This window comes from Carya illinoinensis, chromosome 9 (assembly GCF_018687715.1).
Source record: "Carya illinoinensis cultivar Pawnee chromosome 9, C.illinoinensisPawnee_v1, whole genome shotgun sequence".
NCBI lineage: Eukaryota > Viridiplantae > Streptophyta > Magnoliopsida > Fagales > Juglandaceae > Carya > Carya illinoinensis.
The window spans coordinates 36,900,681-36,925,098 of NC_056760.1; the positions used below are offsets into that span (position 1 = coordinate 36,900,681).

General features: G+C 35.9%; 2 protein-coding genes across 3 annotated transcripts; both read right to left on the reverse strand.

Moving 5' to 3' along the window:
• Window positions 1-430: 430 nt before the first annotated feature.
• LOC122277474 (ABC transporter G family member 20-like) lies at window positions 431-3,069 on the reverse strand. The gene has a single exon (XM_043087453.1). The coding sequence runs from the start codon at window positions 2,864-2,866 to the stop codon at window positions 638-640; it is 2,229 nt and encodes a 742-aa protein (XP_042943387.1). The 5' UTR covers window positions 2,867-3,069; the 3' UTR covers window positions 431-637.
• A 12,339-nt stretch (window positions 3,070-15,408) lies between these two features.
• Window positions 15,409-23,076, reverse strand: LOC122275348 (calcium-transporting ATPase 1, endoplasmic reticulum-type-like). 2 transcript variants are annotated; one of them, XM_043084362.1, is made up of 9 exons: window positions 22,922-23,076; window positions 21,295-22,816; window positions 20,969-21,038; window positions 20,685-20,806; window positions 20,327-20,608; window positions 19,848-20,225; window positions 18,378-18,487; window positions 16,431-16,659; window positions 15,409-16,266 (listed from the first exon to the last, which is right to left on the reverse strand). In XM_043084362.1, the coding sequence occupies exons 2-9, from the start codon at window positions 22,705-22,707 to the stop codon at window positions 15,691-15,693; spliced, it is 3,180 nt and encodes a 1,059-aa protein (XP_042940296.1). In that variant the 5' UTR covers window positions 22,708-22,816; window positions 22,922-23,076; the 3' UTR covers window positions 15,409-15,690. The 2 variants fall into 2 exon arrangements, with proteins under 2 accessions (XP_042940296.1, XP_042940297.1); XM_043084363.1 differs by lacking the exon at window positions 22,922-23,076 and having other exon boundaries at window positions 21,295-22,880.
• Window positions 23,077-24,418: the final 1,342 nt, after the last annotated feature.

Consider the following 24,418-nt stretch of genomic DNA (forward strand, 5'->3'; position numbering starts at 1 on the left):
CTACTGATATTTACTATTTAGGCATAACCTTAAAGAATCAAATCATTTTAAGATACCAATTAAGTTATTCATATACCTTTTGCAAAAGCTTATAGGTGGTTAGAAAGACTACATTTTAGCTTGGGAGGTGTTTAATTTACTTGTGGGATCATATAGAATTTTTGTTTTACTAAACGACCATGTTTGGATAAAATCAACCATATCTGTGTAAGGTTGAAAGATCAAAGACGTAATATTATGATCAACTAACTCTGGTATGGTCAAGTTCAGTTCGGGCTGACATCTCTAGTCACTCCCTCCTACCCTTTTTTTTTTCTTCCACCCTCCTACCCTTTTTATTTAGCGAAAAAAAAAAAAAAAAACTAGCTTTAGTATATCATATTCAAAGACTTAATTAAAAAAGAAAAAAAAAACACAACAAAAAAGAATATTTAAAAAGAAAACACGTGGAAAATATTTGGAATTGCAGTTTTACAACGTAGCCAAGTAGGCAAATTACATCCCACTTAAAGGTAAATTCAACAAAATAACAAAAGTTTATCCCAAAAAAGAAAATAATAATAAGAGTAGCAATTATATATAATTATCAATATATATATATATTTATATAAAAGCTTTGTTGCTAATTGCTATGTCTTTACTTCCTCTTATTCTTGCTCCCGATCAACAAAGAAATGTAAAACAGAAATCTAAAAAGGAAACCCCAAGCCACAGTGATCCACAAGCAGCTCCATTTGCTTAAGTCTGTGATTCCCTGTTGCTTCAGTATATCTACACCCGTCGTTACGCAGGTTGTGCTCGTGATATTGGCACCCAACGTATTTCCCATGCTCTTCAACAGATCCACCTTCACACTCTCCGGCAGCATTCCGAGCGGCGTGTTGTCGAACATCTGTATCCCTCTCACGAAGCATTTCACGGGATCGTCGAATTCGTTCTGCAGAACCCCTTCGTATGGATACTTCACCAGAGAGAGATAGTGGAACCAAATCCAGTAGAGTGGGATTCGATCCCTGCTGATGAAAAATCCGCTGAACAGAAGGAAGTAGGCCAAGATGGCGACGACGACAGTGTATCCCAGCATGACATGAGAGACAACTCCTGATAGGAACGTTACGAACGAGCTCCCGGCCCAGAACGCGGATAATATTGTGAAGAAGAAGAAGAAGAAGCCGGAGAGTCCGCCGGCGAGGCCCACCGCCCAGAAGGTTGTGGCGGCGAAGGTGAGTGACAGGAAGATTAAAGAAGGGATGGAGATGATAGAATGGGCCAGAACGTAGGAGGAACGGCGATAAGCATTGTATGCAGTTTCTCTCATGAAAATGTATCGCTCTTGCAGGAACACAGGAATGGCTTCGGCACAGGTGTAGAAGGTGGTGGACATGGCAAAGGCGAAGAACCCTACGCGTTCTTGGACTCCTCTGGGTGAATTATCGAGGCGCCAGAAAATGGTGGCCAAGATAATCCCGGTAACGAGCACAGCACCCAATCGGATTCCGAAGAGTTCGGGCATTCTTCTAGAGTTTGTGAGCGACCGCTTGGCTATCACCACCATTTCAATCCAGAAAGGGTTGGCAAACGTTGGAACCGAAGATGTGAGAGTAGAACTGTTGGGAGCACCAGAGACTAATTTTCCTCTGGAAATGCTTGCACTTATGGCGTCTTTGAGGGAAAGCTGCTTTGCTCGATTTTCGATGCTATTGCTGCTTTGCTTCTTAATCGTTGCTTGCCATGACTTGTTGAATTCGACTAAGCTCTTGGTCCCATCAGGATCTTCCTCAAGCTCGCGAATAAGATCGAGGGCGAACTCCGTTCGGTCATCGTTTTCAGGGATCGGATGCCCAAACTCGGAGAAGAAGAGGGGTAAGGTAGCAGGAGAGCCACTGTACACAGTCTGCCCGCGCGAGAGGAAGATTAATCGGTCTAATAAACTGAGAATTCTGTAACTGGGCTGGTGAACGGACATGACCACGATGCTTCCACTCTGCGCAATTCGCTGCAAAACCTTCACGACCATGAACGCACTGGTGGAATCGAGTCCGGAAGTTGGCTCGTCGAGAAACAAGACTATGGGATCGTGAATGATGTCGATTCCGATAGAAACACGCCGGCGCTCGCCCCCCGAAACGCCTCTATGGCCTTCGTCCCCGATCACTGTTTTGGCTGCGTTTCGTAGACCCAGTTGGTCGATTAGAGCCAGAACTCTGGCTTTCTTTTTGGACTTCGAGAGCGAGCGAGGGAGCCTGAAGTCTGCAGAGAACATGAGCGTCTCTTCCACGGTTAACATGGGAAACAAGAGGTCATCTTGCATAACATAAGCAGAGATCACCTTCAAAAGCCTGGACTCCAACACTTCCCCGTTGAGTGTCACAGACCCTTTGAGGCTGTCCTTGGCGATTCGATCCGCGAGAGCATCAATGAGGGTGGATTTACCCGACCCACTGGCGCCAAGAACGGCCATGATTTCTCCTTCCCGAGCCTCACCGGAGATATCATTCAGTAAAATCTTGCTGTCAAACGCATTGTCGTCCCGAGAAAAGCACGAAGACAATGGCATCTTACGGACAACCTTGACGCTGTACGTAAGGTTTTCGAAGGAGAGAATGAAAGGGTAGGACGAAGACACGGAGCTACAAGCGAAGGAGGAGAGGTCGAGAACACGATGTGCCGGAGACTCGGAGTCGGACTGTGCATCCTCCACTCGCTTTAAGAGCTCGCCGAGGGTGGGAGAGATATGGGGTCTGGATCTTTGAGGAAGCTTTTTGAGCTCCGTTGCATGGGGATGATTGAAGAAAGAGAATTTGTGGGCGGTGAAGGGTGATTCCGCCGACAACGCCATGCTCGGAGCTTCATCAGCACGAGACATCCGTGTGTTCTATGTTGTTGAGGGGTTTTCGGCAGAAATTTATAGAAATATGCAGAGATAGTCAGAGAAAGAGAGGAGGATTTGGTGAATATTGGAGGATCCAATTCCAACCGTTGCGTAATGGTGTATGTATAGTAGGTGAGAGGAGTTGTGTTGTGCATTTCTACCAAGTCAAGTCTTGCGCAGGAGATCAACTAACGACATAAACTCTGTTTTCCTTTATCCTAAAAGAGAAAAACAGATCGAATTGTACATTGAAGTTGATCTGTATATACAGCTTACTGTTTTGTTTTTTGAGTTGATTTCAGATAATTTATAAATAGTAACGAATAGTAATGAACTAATCTAAGATCAATGAATAGTATTATTCTATCGCCTGAGTAGCACCACTCAACTTTACTGTTAGTTAACTTTTGAACCTTTTTTTTATTTTTTTTCACATTTTTTAATATTTTTAAAAATAAAAAATATACCAATATATTTAAAATCACTTTTTTAATTATTAAGTAAAAAAGTATATTTTTGTTTTGCTTAAGGGTACACTAAGACACTTGAGTGGGCAAGCTAGCTTTTTCCAAGATCAATTTACTAACCAAACATGTAGAGATTAGTTTATAAAAAAAAAAAAAGTTTATGCACCGATGTATCATTGAATATCATATTATAAAAAAGAGTAATACTACTCATCATCATCTCATGATGTCGTATTAGATAAATAAAGATTATTTATAATATTTTACTTGTAAACCTATCATCTAATACTATATCATGGGATGATGAGAAATAAAATGATGAATAGATTTTTTTTATATATAATAATAATAATAATAATAATAATAATAATAATAAAGAACATGTAACATATCACATGCGTTGAACCATATCAAGAATTTTATTTCAAAAAATCTCTTTGTTTGCAAAGTTAACACTTCTTCTATGCAGATAAGTTGGTCTCTTCAGTCAGAAAGAGCTGAAAAAATAATGTTACCATGATCGAAAATAAGAAATATCTATTGATACATATACATGAATTGACAAGGAACCTAAAGCAATATACTGGGACATATTTCAATTGGCAATTAACTTGCTTGTGCCAATAGATATAGCAGACAATACAGACAACTATGTTGAACTAGAGACCAAAATAATGTCTTATATGCAACAAAATAAAATAATTTGATGGTAAGTTCAGTACTCCATATCTTTCAAACAAATAAAAATAAAAAATTAATACACGTTGAGCATTTCCCCACTGCACTAAGACCTACTCAGTACTGTCGTAATCGAAGATAAAGGCCCATTTCATCCACTTGTATTTTTAGAGAAAAACAAAAAGCAATGCGCAAAAGTATTTATTGGCGCGCCGAATAACTTATTAGAGAAATGAATGATATATATTAGTTTTAAATGGATAAGTTTCACGCAAATTCTTTATAAAAAGAGTTTTGATACATACAAATAAAGTCACGTATTAATCTATGTATTAATATTGATTCTTTCATATTTAAATTTTAAATTAGCACTGTTTTCAATAAAATCTACTTTTTATCTAATCACAATAGATTGGTGCACATATTAATACATAATTATGCTTGTAACTAGATTTTTTCTTATAAAAAATTAGACTCCATCATTAAAAGTGTGAAAAACTCACTTTTGTTGATATAAGACTTGTATCTATCGTTACTCAACTTATTAAAGTAGTATGGGCCAGTTTGGGTGGTGAAGTAGATCTAATGAATCCTATGAAACTACATTAATTTGTAGGTTTACTTTATATAATTTTTTTATATATGAAGTAGTACTATTCTCAAAATACTTCACTACTATTCATTATTCAATATTTTTTTTATTACTTTTCACTAACATTTATAGAGTATCCGATATCATCTTACTATCTAAATAAAACTTAATTACCACAAAAAGTAATGTTATTTTGAATTGTACATTAATTTTATATTTATAGTAGGTGTTGCATTAAGTATTGGGTCAGAAAACTTGGTCCAAGGAGACTTCTAAACACCCACGAAATTAACCAAACAAAAAGTTTTGTGTGAAAACATAAACAATTGCTTGATTGCGTACAGCAAAGAGTGGTGACCACTGACCTACACTCTCTAATCTAATCTCCACACGCCTTCATTTCTTCACGAAAGACCAACGTGGTACGTGGCGTGCTCTAGGCATATAAAGCAGGCACTAGGATTTTGCTCATTGATTATGTTTTAATTGCCAATACTTTAATTGGAGCTCCTTCTTTCGTCTATCTTCTTTAATTCATTCCATTAGATTTAAGTTAGGTATGGGTGTTATATCTGCTCCTGCTCTGAACTGACCCTTTTGAGTCTTTAATTTATGTACTGTTTGGACTGCTGGCTGCTTCGGTTGGTGTTTGTAGGCAAGAAAAACAAGCAAACATATGCATGCCTTCCCTTTTCTACATTGACATTTTTCTTGCTTCTCGATGTCTTTATGTTCAAGTTGGAATATTATGTTATTCCTCAGCATTCATTCTAAATCTTATCATCTTAGTCACATGACTATTAAAAGTATGAGAAATAATAATTGCAGTCGTGAGTGAACAAGCGTTGTGCAATTATTTTAAAAAATAAATAAATAAATATAAGACCCATATAAAATAAATTTAATTTTTTAATAGTGAATCTCACATTTTTTCAAATCGATTATACAGCACTTACATATTCCATGACAATACGTAGCATGAGATTTTGTAACAGATATTTATTACATTAAAATGTATAAACTATGATAAATACTATTAAATTAAAAGCACATGTAGATGCATGTTAGATAAGATTATTAAATGTTGATGTGGCCAAGTCTTAACCATTTTAGCCAAAAATAAAGGCTAAGATTTGAGGCTAATAATTTTAGGAGAACATTCTCAAGATTTTTTCTAATTTTATTAAAGCGACTACACGACATTTACGTATTCCACATATAAAATGTATAAACTATGATAAATACTATTAAATTAAAAGCACATATAGATGCATGTTAGATAAGATTATTAAATGTTGATGTGGCCAAGTCTTAACCATTTTAGCCAAAATTAAAAGCTGGGATTTGAGGTAGTAATTTTAGGAGAACATTCTCAAGATTTTTCCTAATTATATCAAAGGGAAAACCTGCCAGCACTACTTCCCCTATAAAATCTAGGGATAGTTCCAAAAGGCATGCGATTTTGAGCTATCTTATAAATATGTAGCATCAAAACCAAGGTGGATAATAACTCTGCAGGGTGCTGACACAGCAATGCTCTACACATTCTTTATTTCTCTCTTTTGCAGTACAAATGGTCGATCCAGGTCGGTCCCCAACTGGCCCAACCAAAGAGAAAATACCATTTACAACAAAATATTGAAATAGATTAGAGGTGCGGGCGCATGGGCCGAGTCATGCTGATTTACACAAACATCGTGTGTCGTCTATTTCCTAATTTGTTATTTCGTTGGTTGCCTGTCTACATCCTTCTCGTGTGGAGCTTGTCATATGGCATGGACGACACCCTTTCTTCTGGGGTCCCAGAACGTGCAGAAGTCCTACATTTTGATGGCCCAGAAAGGGGTCTTGAATCTTGATTATAAAAATTACTGCAAGTAGAAATCAAGGATCAGGTCAACTGGCCCACTGGGTACGTACACCAATTTTGTGGAAAGTATGTGTAGGCCCATTGGACCACTAGGCAACTAACTAGACAAAACAGAGTTCGTCACAATGTGCGAAATCGTACAAAATATTGACACCCAGAAGGAAGAGAGTGAAAGGATATTCGATGTGATTTGCACAAGAGTCGAACGGATCCAAGAAGAGCATTTGATGCAATAGGACGTAAATAAATATAATTGGACCGGGTAATTCATTGAGCGCCTAATGTGCTGACTAAAAGTTTAAAGGGTTAAGAGTTTATGGATGCTAAGAGTATTTTAGAATATTTGTGAATAATAATTAGTTAAGATATTTGAGTGAATTTTGTGTAAAAAGTGAGTCTTACTAATATATGTTTGAATATATAATATGAGTTGAGATATTTTGAACTTTTTATGAAAGTTTGAGAAATGGGTCCCATCAATAATTGATTTATTTTTTGTAATAATTGATTAATTATTTATAATTACTACCTTTTAGTATTCTGGGCAAATCAAATGATTTGCTTATGCAACTTTCAACTACTATTTATAAAATGAGCCGGGACACACATGTGATTAATGTTTTGGATAGAAGTATTAGTGTTTGTGGTTAAACAAACTCTTTGTTTGGTTGTCCAAAACATTTTCTTTAAATTATCATTCTCTTTCAAAAATAATCTCATACAATCTTTCATTGTTGTAAATCGAGAAAGAATAAGAAACTTAGAATCAAGAGATTTAGCGTAGTCCCAAAACCCTTGGCCCTCAACAACCCTAAAGGGTAACTCATCCACTATCATCATCCTAGTGAAGGCAGCTCTGAATTTTTCTCATTATACTTGATCATTCCTAAATTCTTCTCTCATTTCCTTCCTTCAACTCTTGCCTCCAACACTAAGAGTTGTTGACCGTTGTCCAATTTACTCTTACAATTTTTACGGTAAAGGTTGATGCGGGCTCTCATAGCCGAAGTGCCCTGCTTTTTGTGATGGTATTTCCATTGCTTCCTACAATGGTTACAAGTAACTATAACTTCTTCGGGTTCACAATCAAACACTCTCGTGAAGTGATCCCATACCTCATATCTATTTTTGAGATTTTTACTACCAAGTGGAGGGCGGGAAATAGAACAAAAGGTAGCAGGAGTGCTTACAAAAGAGTCTAATGGTTCACTAGACTCTTCGATTATGGGAGCCTTGATAGGTTGTTGTGGTACTGGTCCTTTTGGACAAGATGCAGGGGTGGACATAGGAGTACTTGTGTCTTCACAATTCATGATTTAAGAACTAGAACACAACACACAAACAAAATAGTACAGTTAAGACAGCCCCAAAAGCACAATACACAAATATTAACTCAAATTGAGGTTGTTTTAGTGATAAAATGGCCCCACATCTTCAGGTTAATCATTCAAAACATCTCTATAAAAAAGTTCCAAAAACATAACACATAATTATTAACACAAATTGGGGTTATAAATTTATAATAACCACAATTTGGGCTGTTTTAGTGATTTACTTTTAGGTTAATCATTCACCACAACCCCAAATTTTACATCATATTAATATATGAGCAGTCCCAAACCACAACACACAAACAAAAACAACTCCAAAAACAAGTATAATCATATTTTAATCATTCAAAACATCCCAACAAAAATAGTCCCAAAAACACAAAGGCAAAATATTAGCTCAAATATTAACTCAAATTCAAAAACAGTTCCACATGTTCAGGTTTATTATCCAAAACACTCGCACAAAAACATTCCCAAAAACACAACACATAAATTAAATCATACCAACAGATTGAAATTAAATCATACCAACGGATTCATAAAGTCATATTGAAATTAAAACACATTGACAAAAAAACGCATTGACAAATTAAATAGAATGATAGAAAAACACATTGACAAAAGCACAGCCCCAAAGAAATTAAATCATAAAACTGTTAAACACAAATCATACAACTTGACATAGGAGTAATGAGGTTCAATGTGCACCACCCTAAACTTGGGCCTCGAGTAGAAACTGCACAAATTCCCCCGTGGTAAGATCGGGATATTCTTCTCCAAATGGCTCCAATACACAGCATGACAACAATGTCCTCTAGGCATTGGGATGAAGATGGGCTGGGGTTAGGCCTTAGTTTCTTCGACTAGATCGAACCCAATTCAGTTCGATTCGGTCCAATTCAATTTCTATAGGACTAAACTCATTCGGTCCGGTCCCGGTCCAGGGGTTTTCAACTCTGGACCAAACCGAATGAAAAAAAAATATTTTTTATTATTTATATAATAAATTTTATAAATTAAGTATATAATTATTAACTAATACTAATATTTATAATTATATATTAATACTAATATTTATATTTATTATGATAGTCTAATATAGTATCAAAATAATAATAATACTAATAGTCTGATATTGACTATAGTTATACTTATACTAATATAGTTATACTAAATTACTATAAGTAATACTAATATATAGCTATACTAATAGTCTACTATTAATACTATTATATAGTTATACTAATCACTATAATTAATACTAATATATAGTTGTACAATATATTTATACAGTTGTACTAATACTATTAGTCTATTATATAGTCTAAATTCTAATATAAACTATATAACTATAACTAATACTAATATTTATATTAATGCTAATACTCTAGTCTCTAATATAGTAATATAAAATATAGTTATACAAAATCATTGATTCGCCATAACTAATATTACTAATATATGGCTATACTAATAGTCTAATACTAATACTATTATATAGTTATACTAATCATAATAACTAAATCACTATAAGTTTATAACTATATATATTTACTATCAATGTATTATTATATTCTTTAATGTATAATTATAATATATAATACTAGTATATATTAATATATTAACATATTATAAGAGTTATAGTATAAATTATAATATATGTATAAATTTATAATAGTATTAGTATAGTTAACTTAATATGTTAATATTAAATCACTATAACTACATAGATTCTTAGTAATAAGAGTATTATTATTATTTAATATAATATTACCAATTTATCACCAACATATAGTATTTTAGTAATACTACTAGTATAGTTATTAGTTAATATAGTTAAAGTACTAGTACTAGTGTAATAGTGTATTATTAATTTATTAGTTATAGTAAATAAATTAATAGCTATTACTATATACTAATAGACCAATAGTATTATATTTATATATCATAGTATACTATATGTATATATATTAAATTATTTAATAGTTATAGTAAATAAGTTGCTAGTTTGCAACATGATAAATATTAAATAATATGATTGATAACCTTGTTTAAATTGTTTGAATGGATATAGAAAATTTTTATTTTTTTGTAGTAAAATATTTTATTCAAACTTATTATATATATACAACTTTTCTTTAATGATTATTTTTATTTTTCTTTCAAGTTCTTTTTTGGTAATTTTGGCTTAAAATTAGATAAATTGTTAGTGAACTTTCACTGTTGGGCCAAAAAATATGGGATATAAAGATTGGGCCATTGGCCTCTTTGGAACAGAGTTGGACTAAACGAACTAGACCGTCCTAATGGGACTGGACCGGTTTGGTCTTTATGGCTATTTGATTTGATCCAGGGTGGAAAAATTTTGGACCGAATAAGTCCAATCCGATCCATAAAACTCCCCGGGATTGGACTGAACTCCCCCTACTAGGCCCAGATACTCCAAAACATCCCTAATAAGATGGCAAGAGAAAAGACATAGCCCCATAAAAAATAAGGTCATCAAAAGGGCCACCTTTCTGGCGAACCCTTTTGTGTTAGTAGCCCTGCGATTGGGCTCAGGGGTTTCCAAAATGACAGAGTTAAGACCTCCTACGAGTTCTGCACAAAATCTAAATCAACTTGAGAAGTCATGGTAAACCAACAATTGCCCTCAAGATCGTTAGGGTTGTGGGGCTACTACCCCCAGCCTTTTGGGAAGCGGCTTGAGGATGGGAAGAACGCAAGCTTCGGGAACTGAAACGGGGGGGATTTCGTGGAGCCATTGAAAATAGAAAGGAGAACAAAGGTAAAGAGAAAGAAGAATAATTAGGGCTCAAGGGAGAATATGGCAACAAGGAAAGGCTCGAGTTTTGGGAAGAAGGTGCAATGCCAGGAAACGAGAAATTATGAAAAGATGAGTTCAAATAGGGGCTGTGACTGTTAGACGGCCCCAAACAGAACACAACAGGTGTCATTGACACACATGCTGAATGGGCAAATCTCGTTATTTGCATTGCACAAAAGGACATGGGAAATAAACCTCCTCATGCCATCCCAGATGAGTGAAGATGTATCAACGTAGCCATCACTTGAAAATGAAGGAGGTAATAAATGAAGACGAAAATCTGAAATCCTCGCCACACTCATGCAATAAAAATTTACAGGATAACTGAATGACTAAATGGGCTCTCATGAGACAGGGCCCTCGAGCCCGACCCAAAAAGAGGAAAGCAAGGAAGGCCCAATGGGAATGGTTAGCTCAAATAAGACGGGAGTGTCAGAGATCCGGATAAGTGTGTGAATGTAGGACAGCACACCAACGAACATGTCCTTGCCTAGGAAGATTGCAAGGGCCGTGTCGCATTAAATGGCCAGATCCATGGTCAACGTGGCACTGATCATGGCATGTGTGGGACGACTGCAAAGAGCCCAACCATATTAAATAATCCAATATTAGGAATCAAGGGCAAGACAACCTGGAGAAAGGACATGTTCTTGAAAGAATGTCCACAAAGGAGTCGTGCCTCATCTAATGTTCTAAGGGGTATGATTGAGGGTAGAAGCGAAAGCCACCAAATTAAATGCGGAAGCATGGTGCCATGTACGGGAGATAGACACCCCAGGCATAGGGAAGAGGCGATGACTTGGTCTAAGGAAGAGCATATAAGACATAACCACAGGTAAGAAAATAGAGAATTCCTCAAAGAACAAAACGAACTGACTTAGGTATGGACTTAGACACCCCAGCCCCTTTTACTCCTTGATTGCATGTTACCAGTAGAGGTTGTTAGCGCTACAAAGCATGTCCGCAACAATGAAATTTAATACGATGATTAGATATGCGCAGAGCATGAAATGCCAAATATCTTGATCAAGAGTCAAATTGATTAAGAAAGAGCATTCAATGCGAATGATACAAGGCCTAGAAGGCATACAGCTAAGGAAACATGAGCTAACCATGAAACCTTCCATATCATGATAGGCATGTCGAGGGCACATTAAATATGGGCATAAGAAAAGAATAGTAGCGAACAACACTACACAATCTAGACCTCAAATTAAGGGAAAAATGCTAGAGACAAGCACCTCATGTAAACACCACGTAAGTGGCTGCTAATGTGGAAAAAAAACCAAACACACTGTTTTGAAGACCACAAAGCCAATAGCCTTCTTCCCTTCTCCCTCCTTAGTTTCCATTTGTTTTTCCCTCCCTTTCTCTTCGTTTTCTCTCTTGATTCTTCCCACACAGATCCTTCAAAGCACCTCCCTCCCTCGATGGCACGTCCCTCCCCTCAAAGCTGCCGCCCTCCCTCCTGTAGTGTCTTGATGGAAGTCTGAGACTCACACAAAGCCACCTTTGATTTCTCCTTCACTCATAATCAAAACCCACTGAAGCCATCAAAACCCACATTTGTTCAATTCTTCTTCTCACGAAGCCCCCTAAACCCAGATAATATTTGTTGTCATTTTTCAAGAAAAAAAGCATCAAAGCTCAAAAAGAGTCAGAAACCTTACCTCTCCATAGAACTTTTTCCGTTTGGAGTTGTCATAGTTTGTGGGTCTAAGGTCGATGATTATGCAAAGATTTTCTTTTCCAAGAATTGTTTGGAGAATATGCATAAACAAAGTTTTTGCCCCATTCCCAATGGAAGGTTTGGCAGGAGTTGGGAAATAAGCACCCATTCCATCAGCTATTTCATAAATTTGTGCCCCACCACCCACTAAACTAGAGGCAGTGCTCCTGCTAGGATTTGCATCCTGAACAAGAACACCTGAAGAAGTAGATTGTTTGTTTTTGGCCGCCTGAACTTCCAAGTCTTCATTTCTTTGCTTTATAGTGGCAGTTGGCAGATCTCGAAAATCAATTTCCTGAGTTTGCTCTGTTGTTTCAAGTGACTTAACTAGAGAAATAAAATCAGAACTGGAAACCCAGCCATTTGATGAAACATTTACAGGTGAAGGCCTTCAGCTCTATCTCGAAGATTGACCAGAATGGCCCTTAATGTCAGATCTGTTCTCACAAACCTGTTCATTTTTAATCTGATCGTCAGCAATGCTGTGTGAATTGTAATTATCATTCTCCTAAACAAAAGTACATTTGCCCTCATCCAAATTTTGCTTCTTCTTTTTTTAATTAAAACTCTTTTCTCTTCTTTTGATTTATGCTCCAAATCTGAGTTGTGGCCGCCTCAGATTTCAACGTTCTAAATGGCTCTGCTACAGTTCAACCCAGATTTCAAGATTAGCCCTTGTTTTAGAACATTGAAGCACTTGACTTAACCTCCCACTAGTTTCTTAAGGGTCCAATAATGGCTCTGCTTTTACATTTGAAATGTTGCTTACTTCAAAGCATTTGGTCTACAACTCGAAAGAAGAAGACAACTCTTGCACATTACTTTGGCTTTTTTTGCTTCTTCCATTTTCCGTTTGCCTTTTTCCTTTTTGGATTTTTGATTTTTTTTTTTCTCTTTCATGTAAGCTTTGCCACGTATAGCCATTTGCCTCTTGTGTGTGCATTCCACTTGTATGTAATAGCTCTAAATCAAGAGATTTGGCAACTATATAAACCCCTAAAAATAAAGAGGGACGACTCTATTTTGATTTTAATACGAGAACTTATTTCATTGATCAATAATCTTCTTCACAAGAAATCGAAGAGATAAAGTGGTTGGGCGGCATCCAACACGGCCAACTCTTCCATTAGGCAACTTAGGCAATTGCCTAAGGCCCCATAGTGGAAGAAGGTCTCAAAAAAATTTAAAGTAATTAATTAAAAAGAAAAAAAGGCCTAATTAAAAAAATATATATTAACTCAATGAGAAAATATAAAAAATATCAAATAGATATTATGTCATTATTAGTTTTAAAAGTATCTCCATGTAATAATTCTCTCTCATACTCTCCTTATAAAAATACACTTCTCTTTTGTCATTATTAATTTAATATATAATTTGAAAATTAGAAATAGCAAAATCTAATTTTTGAGTGTCCATAAGCAGTTTTTGTATTATCCTTTGAAGAGGCAAGGGCCAAAATTTTTCCAAATAAGTGATTGTTTATATAACTTTATTGAAAATAATGATTATAATTGCTTCTAAGGTCTCGTTTAGAATTGAAAAACATTTCATTTTACCTTATCTCATCATTACATTTTTTTCAAATTTCCGCACAAAATATAATAAACAATTTAACTTTTTCAAATTCTAAAATAATAATAATAAATAATATTCTAACAATATTTTATTCAATTTTCATTTTTTAGCTAAAATCATATCATCTCATCTCTGAATCTAAACCAATCCTAAGAGTCTAAAACACATTTTGTAAAATTAAATTAGATCAAATCATCTCTAAACTGATAATTTTCTAAAAAAGATTAAATCGATTATTAGTTGAAAATGTGATATAAAATTCTAATTAGTAATTTATTTTGTAAAAAAATAGGAATTATTTTTAAATAAAAAAAAGTGATGTAAAAATTAAATTTAAAATTATTTTATTTAAAAAAAAAAAAAAACCTTACTTAAAATTTCTGCCTACAAAATATAGCAAATATACCAAAAGACTTTGCTAGATGCAGTCGACAAATACAGTTGGCGTGCAGTCGGCTGTACGGAATGAATAAAAAAAATTATTTTATATTCAGGGAGACCTACATGAATAAAAAAAAGTTATAAAAATAATTTTTTTTTTCATGTAGGTCTCGTATTAATTCACTTTTTTCTCCACGACTGCACGCCGACTGCATTTACCGACTGCAAAAAATATTTCTCCATACCAAATGGGGCTGTTCACAAAGGTTGAAGAACATGAGATTGGCTTTCTCGTAGCCTTCAGATCATGCTTTCGCAGTAAAGTAATGATATGTCAACCTGAAAGCCTATGAGGAAGCCAAGAAGGCAGTAGCTTACTCGACAAGGAGTCATCGAGTATGACAATGGAAAGTAGTTAATAAACTTGCACCAAGGTAGTAAATTACTTATTATTATTATTATTATTTTTTTGTATAAAAGGTAAGCTGCTCTAAGTTTTTTCTTTGAAAAAAATCTTATTATAAGCAATTTTATGCATCAATATTCACACCAATTTAATGTGATTGATCAAAAATTAAATTTTAATAAAAATAATACCAATTTAAATTTTAAATATAAAAACAGTAATATTAGTACACAAATTGGCATATGAATTCACTTGTAGTTTGCAAACCTCTCTTTCTTTTAAAGCATAATTTAGCGATGATCTTCTCAAACTAGCAAAATAAAAAATCATAATCTATTCTCTCCTTAAAACTTTGAAATAAATACCATTAGAAAAAGAAAAAAAATGGATGGAAATGATAAAAGGAAAAAATCAAAAATTAAAATAATAAAAATTAATTTTTAAAAAGAAAGATTAGAAAAGAATTTAAAAAACATAGAAATTGAAAACTAATTGAAAATATTTAACAAAACATAATAATTTTTCCCACCCAAAAATAAAGGATATTTCACCTCGGGACATAACATCCTGGTAAGCATGATAAGATGCTGCATCGGTTTTCTAGTAAGTATATAAAAATAATGTCCTTTCTTTTTTTATCCCCATAAAACATTTCAAAAGCACAAAAAGGAAGAGGGTTAAAAAGAGTAGCAAAATATAATAGCCAGTTCTTAAAAGTGCCAGACCATTTCTCATTGAGAAATGAGGTTGAGGATTACAGCTCAGAGAGCAAAAGAAGCTGAATAATACCGCTTTAGAGATGCGTTTTCTTTTGGCATCGGAGAAACGATTGAGAGGCAGATGGAGAAGCCTAAGAATATCACATATATTGCGCATATGCGCTGCTGTAATGAAGCAACCATGTCGAGAACACCGACCAATAGAGGCTATTTTAGGAACTACTTCTCAACAAGACCTCTTTACTCTGACTTTGGTTTTCTTCTTCTACTAGATGCTTGAGATCCATTTGTATGCCTCCCGACAAACTTTAGAATCTCGTCAATCAGAATCACGGGTAATGCAACAACCAAAACCAAGAGCCATTCATTGAAGCTGAGGGGCACGATGCCAAATACTCCTGCCAGGAATGGCACATAGAGGATCAAGAAGTGCAGGCCAAATGAAACAGACATGGCCAAAAGCAGCCATGGGTTCACCCACGGGGGCATCGTTAAGAGGCTTCCATCCTCAGAAAGGGCATTTAAGGAGTTGAACATTTCAATGGCGACCAACACTGAGAGTGAGAGTGTCATGGCTTTCACTTTACCACCATGGAAATAATCACAAGGGCTATCAAAAGTGATCACCCGACTGCCTACTGTGAAGGGTGAAGCAGTAAAGTTGTTCCAGGTTGAGCACTGCCCCCAGTTGGAAAGTTGGGAATATGTGACAAGGGTGTGACCATCTCCACTGAGGTCGATGCCCAGGAAGGAACTATGGGTATACCAAATGATAAATACACCAACGGTTGCTAATCCAACATACAGCCCGATAACCTGTGTGGTAGTTAGGTAGATATATTACTTATCAAAAGAAAAGTTAGATAGATATATTATAAATTCAATTAAAATCCCCAGTATTATTAGTGGGAAGTACCTAAAAGAAACTATAAATAGTAAATGTCAACATAATTTTTGAGCATAACAAAAAGGATAAATACCAGATAGCGGAATAAAATCCAAGCATTAATTAGTGAGTCATCGCTTCTACGAGGTGGCTTCTTCATTATGTCTGTATCTGGAGGATTGAATCCCAAAGCAGTTGCAGGTGGTCCGTCGGTAACAAGATTAACCCACAGAAGTTGGACAGGTATCAGACCTTCAGGAATACCTAAAGCTGCAGTTAGAAAGATGGAGGCGACCTCACCCATATTCGACGAAATCATGTACCTGAATTATCATAGAATACACATTTCCATGTCTTAGTACAAAGAGTCTAAACTAAAAAGGCAGAATAGTACTCAAATTGTTGAAAGGACATATACAAGTTTAACATGTAAAACTCAACTGAGGGTGCCTTCCAAACTACACCTGATCTTGGCCATGCAAGGATTAGTTTTATTTTTCCTTCATGTGCAAGGATTAGATAATTATACAGCTTGAGTTGCAGGAAGTTCTGATAAATGGACTAACAAATATCAAGCATAAATTCCAGCTCTACAATGAGGTACGAATCATAATAATTGGTTTTTTTTCACAGTAACCTTTGGAGAATGAGTGATGATGAAATCGACAAATTGGCTGTATTGTAGCATACACTCAAGTTTCTCTTTCACATAGTAAAGATGCAGGGCAAACTGAATTCCAGCATTCTATGTGCATTGTAAATGATTTAGCCTATAAATATTCCATGATCTGACAAGATTAGACTGTTAATGCAAAAACAAAATGAACAAACTCAACACCAACATAGTACTACATTAATATCTAAACAGAAAGAACATCAGAAAAACATGAATGGAAAGTTACAAGTAGAATGGTGATGTCATTATTTATAATCAAAGAAAGGGTCTCAGACCAACTTACACAGGATACAGAAAACTCTAATCCTTACCCCCCCCCCCCCCCCCAAAAAAAAAAAAAACCCAAGCCTAGAGTAGGAGGTATCTATAACCTCCAAAAAGGACGATACATTTTTGTAATTGATAATTTGTGCACACACCTGGTAAATCATAAACCCACAAAACCATGATGCCACTGGTATAACATGGACAACTCCATGCTTACAAGCTCTCTACAATCACTCCCATGGAGATAGCTACAAAAGACCCTCCAGAGGCTGCGTAGTTCACCACCCCTCTGCAGAAGTCCAAGTCCCCTTCTCTCTTGCCTCTCCCTCTCTTCAAGTCAACTGCCTCAGTTTTATGTCCCCTCCTCCCTCAGTTTTATGTCCCCTCCTAGCTTTATTTCTAATCAAGGCTTGCAGCTGGCAGACCCTCTCTTCCTCCCTTTCTCTCACATACATCCTTGCATGGTGGGCTTTTAATATAACATGGGCTCTCTTGGTGGGCTCATAATTACTCACTCATTTTATCCCCAAGAATTTACATTATAATCCTTTTAAAAAAAGAAAATAAAAAAGAGGAGTTTAATTTGACTGAAGATGTTGGAATCTACGACCTTTAATCCACCTTGATCCGTGAACCAAAACCAAAAGGAACAGCGCCACAAATTTTAGCCCAAGGCGATGATCCACACAACCCAACACAGCATATGACCACCCCTAGATATGATCTGACCCATTAATCTAAAATTCAAATGACACTTCAGAACGCATCAGGCCTATGGTATACTAATGCAAGTTAATTTATTCATCAAGTTAGATTCTATTTACTAACAACCTAAGAAATAAGAATTTGTTCCTAGCCATGCATTTACCTTGTCAAGGCTGTGATGTACTTTGACGTCTACAAAAATCAGCCAAAACAATCTATATGCTTTAGACTATTCCATATCAATACACAGGCCACCAAACAGACCAAACTCCTACCATCTCTAAACAGAAGTAAGCTTAACTTTGAGGCACACCCTTTTAAGAGCTTTCTTTTCCTAGTGACTGGTACATCCTTCGAGAGGTATTGAAAAAAACAAGTAAACATTGATCAAACCTGATAAAAGCCTTCATGTTGTTGTAGATGGATCTGCCTTCACCAACAGCAGCAACAATTGTACTGAAATTATCATCTGCCAACACCATGTCTGAAGCTTCTTTTGCAACCTTAAAGAAGGGAAATGGTCAAATACAAAAATTTGAAACAATGAATGTAGCAAGACGCTAAGTTATAAACTTAGTTAGGCTTTATTTTGTGTTGGAAAATCCTTGCCTCAAAACTTATTTTTGATTTGTAAAGATTAGTGATGAATTAAGGGTTAAGTCAGTCATTCATCAAAAAACAAGAAAAATTCAAGTTCGTATTTGAAGTTCAAGTTCAAAAAAGATCTTGTCTGAGTAAAATGGTCATGTATTTGTTATATAAATCTGATGAAGATGCACTTGGTAGCATTGGAAAGGTAATTCAAAATTCTACATCTTTGTTTCATGAAAACTTTCCAACTCCAAGGTTTAGTAGGCCAAAACATGCAGTGAAGAGAAGACTGAAAACTCTGGACAGAAATGACCAAACAGAGCTATGGTTACTTGGGGCTGAATGGTGAAAGTAAAGTTTTGCACAAATGGTGAATGAAGCACCGGACACTAGAGTTCCAGACGCGCCATGAGAATACTTCCCAAAACAGGACTTTCTTATTCTCCAAGTTGTTCAATTGTTTCATAGTTTATATAAATGGATTCTATGCATGAATTCATTGAGGAAACAGAGAAGTCCAAATCAGTTTTTCTAGAAAAATTTGTATTTTCTACAAGCGAATGGTCTCCTAGAGTAGTTCCTAATCCACACAAAATTCTCAACATTGAAGATTTGAGAAGAAGCCACTGGAGTTTAGGAGAGGAAGCCATATAGAAAAATTTTCTAGAGGTCATGGAAGCTGCTGCAGCAGGAGGCAAGTGAGTCACTTTTCTGGTACAAAGAGAGTTTGTTACGAGGGTTACAAGTGGAACCATTTTGTACAATTGAATTCTTCCAATGGATTCATTTTCTCTCGGTAGGCTACCTGAAGTCATCAAAGAACTGTCTTCATTTTTTAATGCTTTATATCATTTGGCGATTGATTGTATTTTTATCAGAGCGTTACTTTTTAAATCTCTTAATTCATATTAATCCGTTAAACTTAACAAAAACACCTATTCACTTCCTCTAGGTGTTAATAGTCAATATAATAAATTTCCAAATTTAACCAGGACTCAATGCGAAAAAATACAGATCCATATCCCTTATTCCAACTACTAGTGCATATGCCACATAAGTCCTACTCCACAACACTGACCAATTCATTTTTGTAGCATGCATCTCATTATGGTAGTTTTAGGGTTAATACAGGCACTTCTCCCAAACTGATTTCTTTTATACGAGTCACCTTCCCCCTGATTATGCAAGTCATTTAGATCAACCAATTGACAAGAAATTTGCCTCCAAATGCATAAATAAAATTATTATGTGCTAAATGAAAAGAAAAAATACCTCTGTTCCAGCAATGCCCATTGCAATCCCAATATCAGCAAGTTTCAAGGCAGGTGCGTCATTCACTCCATCACCAGTCATGGCAACCACCTCGCCCTCCTCTTTCAGCAACCTCACAATTTCTTGCTTGTGCCTTGGTTCAGCCCTAGAAAACAGGAGCCCACCATTCTGTCGTAGATGGGCTTTTTGATCACTTAGTTCCATAAACTCTTTTCCTGTAATACTCTTTGAACTTATATCTTCATTAGTTCCAAATACACCTATTTCACGACATATTGCTTCTGCTGTATTCTTATTATCACCGGTGATAACCATAACACGTATCCCAGCTGCTCTACAGTCTTTAATTGCGTCGGAAACCTCTTCCCGGGGAGGATCCTATGAAGATTTGGAAAAATGATAAACCCAAGAAGGTTATGATGGAAATATGAAGTATGAAATGAGTAAAAAATGAGGACTTCCACAATGTCAAGACTTACCCTCAGTCCAACCAAGCCAACAAAAATGAGGTCACTCTCAATTGATGAATAATTGCAAGGATTAAGTAAAAGCGCATGAGCATGATGATCTTCATTGCCATCATAGGTTTCAAACTCACGGAAATCATCTTTGTATGCAAAACCAAGGCAGCGCAGTGCACCAGTAGACATTTCCTGAAGATAGTCTAAGATGAGTTTCTTTATATTCTGATCCAGCGGTAAAACAGAACCATCAAGCAACTGAATCTTTGTGCTCCTCTCTAATACATTCTCTACAGCACCCTGCCACAATTGAGCATCGAATGTTTAATATGCTAAACCGGCACAGCATTGAGAGAGAGAGAGAGAGAGAGAGTACCTTTACTAGCAATGACTTCTTCCCTGACTTTGAGTTCACAATTACACCCATGGACTTCCTACCACGATCAAACTCAAGAGTAGCAATCCGATGTTCATACTCGTTCCACAGTTCGCAGTAGCCTAAACGGCAAAAAAATTTTAATTAAAAAAAAATAGCAAACCAAGTAAATTATTATTATTTGATAAATAGCAGACCAAGTAAATTATCTGGGTTGAAACTTTTTATTTCTTTGAATGGTGAAGGGTGTGGAACGAAAGAGAAGTTCGGCGGTTTCAACTTACGCAGTAAAGCGCTCCTGCTCGTTGATTCATGGTTGAATCCTTCAGGGAGGCCCATCTTCTCGACTAAAACCTGAAAGGCATAGAGTGAAGATTCAATGGGAATCTCAACAACAATGTCAGTTGCTTGCCAGAGCAGGTGGAAATCAACAGAATACGAAACAGTAAGTCAATTTTGCAAATTATTTTAGAACAAGTTATCATCCACCCAAAAGTTCTTATGCTCCGTTGTCTATCAAGAATGGGGTCCGTTCGAAGGGGGAATCAGTCGCAAAAAACAGCAAACAAAAGTGAATAGTTAAGATATTTTAAAAAAACAACGGTTTTACCTTTAGAGCTGCTTCAGTAGGCATTCCATTGGCTACGTACTTATTCTCTGAATGAGCAACTCCGGCATCATTGCAGACGGCAGCTATCTTTGCAATCATTTGAAGATTAGCATCCATACGTCCCATTGGCCAGTCATTTATTTTACCGTCCGATGGATTATATGTCGTCCCATCAACCTTGAAAGTTCGTAGCCGATCAACACTACTTCCCATTGCCACAAGCTTCGCCACAGCCATCTGGTTCGTAGTCAGTGTACCGGTTTTATCCGAACAAATCACAGTTGTACAACCCAGAGTTTCAACGCTCGGCAGCTTCCGCACAAGGGCATTCTTCTTAGCCATTTCACGCGTACCAAGCGCCAAGCACGTCGTAATAACAGCCGGTAAACCTTCGGGAATGGCAGCCACGGCTAATGCCACCGCAATCTCAAAGTAATACGTGCACTTCTCGAAGGAAAACTTGAAATTCCTAGGCCACCCATCCACAGACTCCCAAGTAAGAAAGTACTTCACATTGATGAGCCACACAACTGCGCATATTACTCCAATTATCATCGTCAGCGCCTCGCCAAACTCATTCAGCTTCTTCTTCAAAGGCGTATCTTCCTCGCTCTGCGCAGCCTCGTGAATTTGCTCATGCACCTTCCCAATCTCTGTCTCCATACCCGTCTGAGTAACCAAGCAAATACAATTCCCATTCACAATAGTCGTCCCCGCAAAAACCATAGACCGTTTCCCCTGAATATCAGCGTCCTCCTGAACCGCCTTATTGGTCTTATTCACAGCTTCACTCTCTCCAGTCAGTGACCCCTGCTCAACCCTCAACGTCGAGCTAATCAATTCCAAGACGCGCATATCAGCGGGGACCTTATCCCCAACCCTAAGCTCAACGATGTCGCCGGGAACGAGCTCCTTTGCAGGCAAATTGGAGAGCTTCTCACCATCGCGAATAACCGTAGCGTGCTCAGATTGAATCTCCTTGAGGGCTTCGAGAGCCTTCTCGGCATTGCTTTCCTGCCAAACTCCAACGATTGCGTTAACAATCAGGATCAGGAAAATTACCAGTGGCTCCACGAAGGCAGTGATCTCCATCTCGCCACCCTCCTCGCCATCGTACAAGGCGAGGACGAAGGAAACGACAGCCGCGACAAGCAGGATTCGGACCAGAGTATCTTTGAACTGCTCTACAACCAGGGACCAAATCGACTGGCCCTCGTGCTTCTCCAGCTCGTTGTAGCCGTAGATCTTGCGCCGCCTCTCCACATCGATGGACCCTAGTCCAGATCCCTTCTTCACTTTGTAGTGCTCCTCGCATTCCGAAATCTGTTTAGACCAGGCCGGGAATACCTCTCGATCGGAGGGCTTAGGGCTGACGATTTCTCTCTTGCCATAATCTTCTCCTCCCTTCCCCATGGAGAGATCACCGACGGCCACGATGATCAACTGGTACGAAGCCCTAACTACGAATCTTAATATGAAGAAAGCCAAAAATCGCCGAGGATACCGAAAGTCTCAATCCAATCTATAGAAGAAGATATAACGCTAAATTCTCTAAAAAAATAAATAAATAAAAACGTAAATAGTGAAATAAATTTAACAGATCGAAGTAATTTGGAAAATAACTAACCGAGCTCCAACTGGTTTCCCAGAGGCGAGACTCCTTTCTATAAAGGTAAAGTGCTTGTTTCTCTAGAAACAGTGAGGGGGATATGGTTAAAGAAAAGAAAATAACCGAGAAAAGAGCTTCAACCATCGAATGAGACGGGATAAAAGTCGGAGAAAATCCTAGCTTTATTGTAAAATTAAGGATGTTTGAATTTTATAAAACCTGTTCTACCTATTAAAAATATATTTTAATTGAGAAATTTTCTCTTAAAGATTTTACTCTTTTTTTTTTTGTCAGTTGTTCTACACTTCTACTTACTTATGAGTCCTAACAATTATGAAAATTTTAAAATTTAAAAGATTATTACTGATTTTTTGAAACTATAATTTTATAAGCTTAGCTTTATTGGAAAAAATTTTAAAATATGAATAGTACTATTTATTATCTCATTTGTTATTATTTATGATGTGATATTAAATTATTTAAAATTATTTATTAAATTTTATTTATAAATCTATTACTTAATATTATGAATATTGAAATGAGAATAATAAAAATAATGATAAACAGATTTGGATTATGTTTGGATTAAAAAAATCTCATTTCATTTTATTATTATATTTTTTTAAATTTTTATAAAAAATATAATAAATAATTTAAATTTTTAAAATTTCAATTCAGTTTTTTTAAATGTTTTTAAATAATAATAATTTTTTATTTATTTTTTATTTAAAATTAACTATCTCACTTCATCTCATCTCACCTCATTTTATCTTTATTTTTTATTTCTGAAATTAAACCACGTAGGGTTTTGGACTCCGTACGGGCGGGTTTGGATTGAAAAGGAGAATTGAGAATTGACCGAGTGGAAGAGAGACCTTAATAAGATATGAATTTGTGGAAGTTTCCTCGTAACCTTCCGTGCGATTAATTTACAGGAGGGATGCATGACGACACAGCTAGCTGGCGCAATAAAATAAACGTAGGGGGATGATTTGTCATTCTTTTATTGGACTACTTCTCCTTTCTCTTTTCCTATTGGCTACAAGTCGTGTTCGCTCGTGGGCCTCACCCCCCGGTGGCTTTCTCTCTTTTTTAATCTTATTGTATTTTTATATTTTTAAATTGTGTTCACTTTGATTTAGATTTATGCTAGTTATCTTAACTAGTTATGATTGGAATATAAATTAACCTCAATTTATTTTAAATTAATTATTAATAAAATTTAATATTTTTTTAACTTCACATCAAAATGTTTAATTCATCTCAACTTACATAATAAATTTAAATACAAATCTAAATCTATTTATATTCAAATATATTTTAATAAAACTCACAAAATATTACTATTTATATATCAATTCAAATCATTTAAAATCATTTCAATATCCAAACATAATTTTAACCTATCTACACACGTGTATATAGGTATATATTATATATATTATTATATATACAAATTTCAATATTATTTATGCGTATCTATATTATTTATTAATAGAGTTATAATTGATTTAT

Coding starts and splice junctions, on each gene's coding strand:
- LOC122275348 (XM_043084362.1), bottom strand. CDS start 22,707: ATGGGGAAGGGAGGAGAAGATTATGGCAAGAGAGAAATCGTCAGCCCT. Junction 20,226..20,326: donor TTGGCTTGGTTGGACTGAGG/GTAAGTCTTGAC, acceptor AAATCTTCATAG/GATCCTCCCCGGGAAGAGGT. Junction 18,488..19,847: donor TGGGCATTGCTGGAACAGAG/GTATTTTTTCTT, acceptor CCCTTCTTTAAG/GTTGCAAAAGAAGCTTCAGA.
- LOC122277474 (XM_043087453.1), bottom strand. CDS start 2,866: ATGTCTCGTGCTGATGAAGCTCCGAGCATGGCGTTGTCGGCGGAATCA.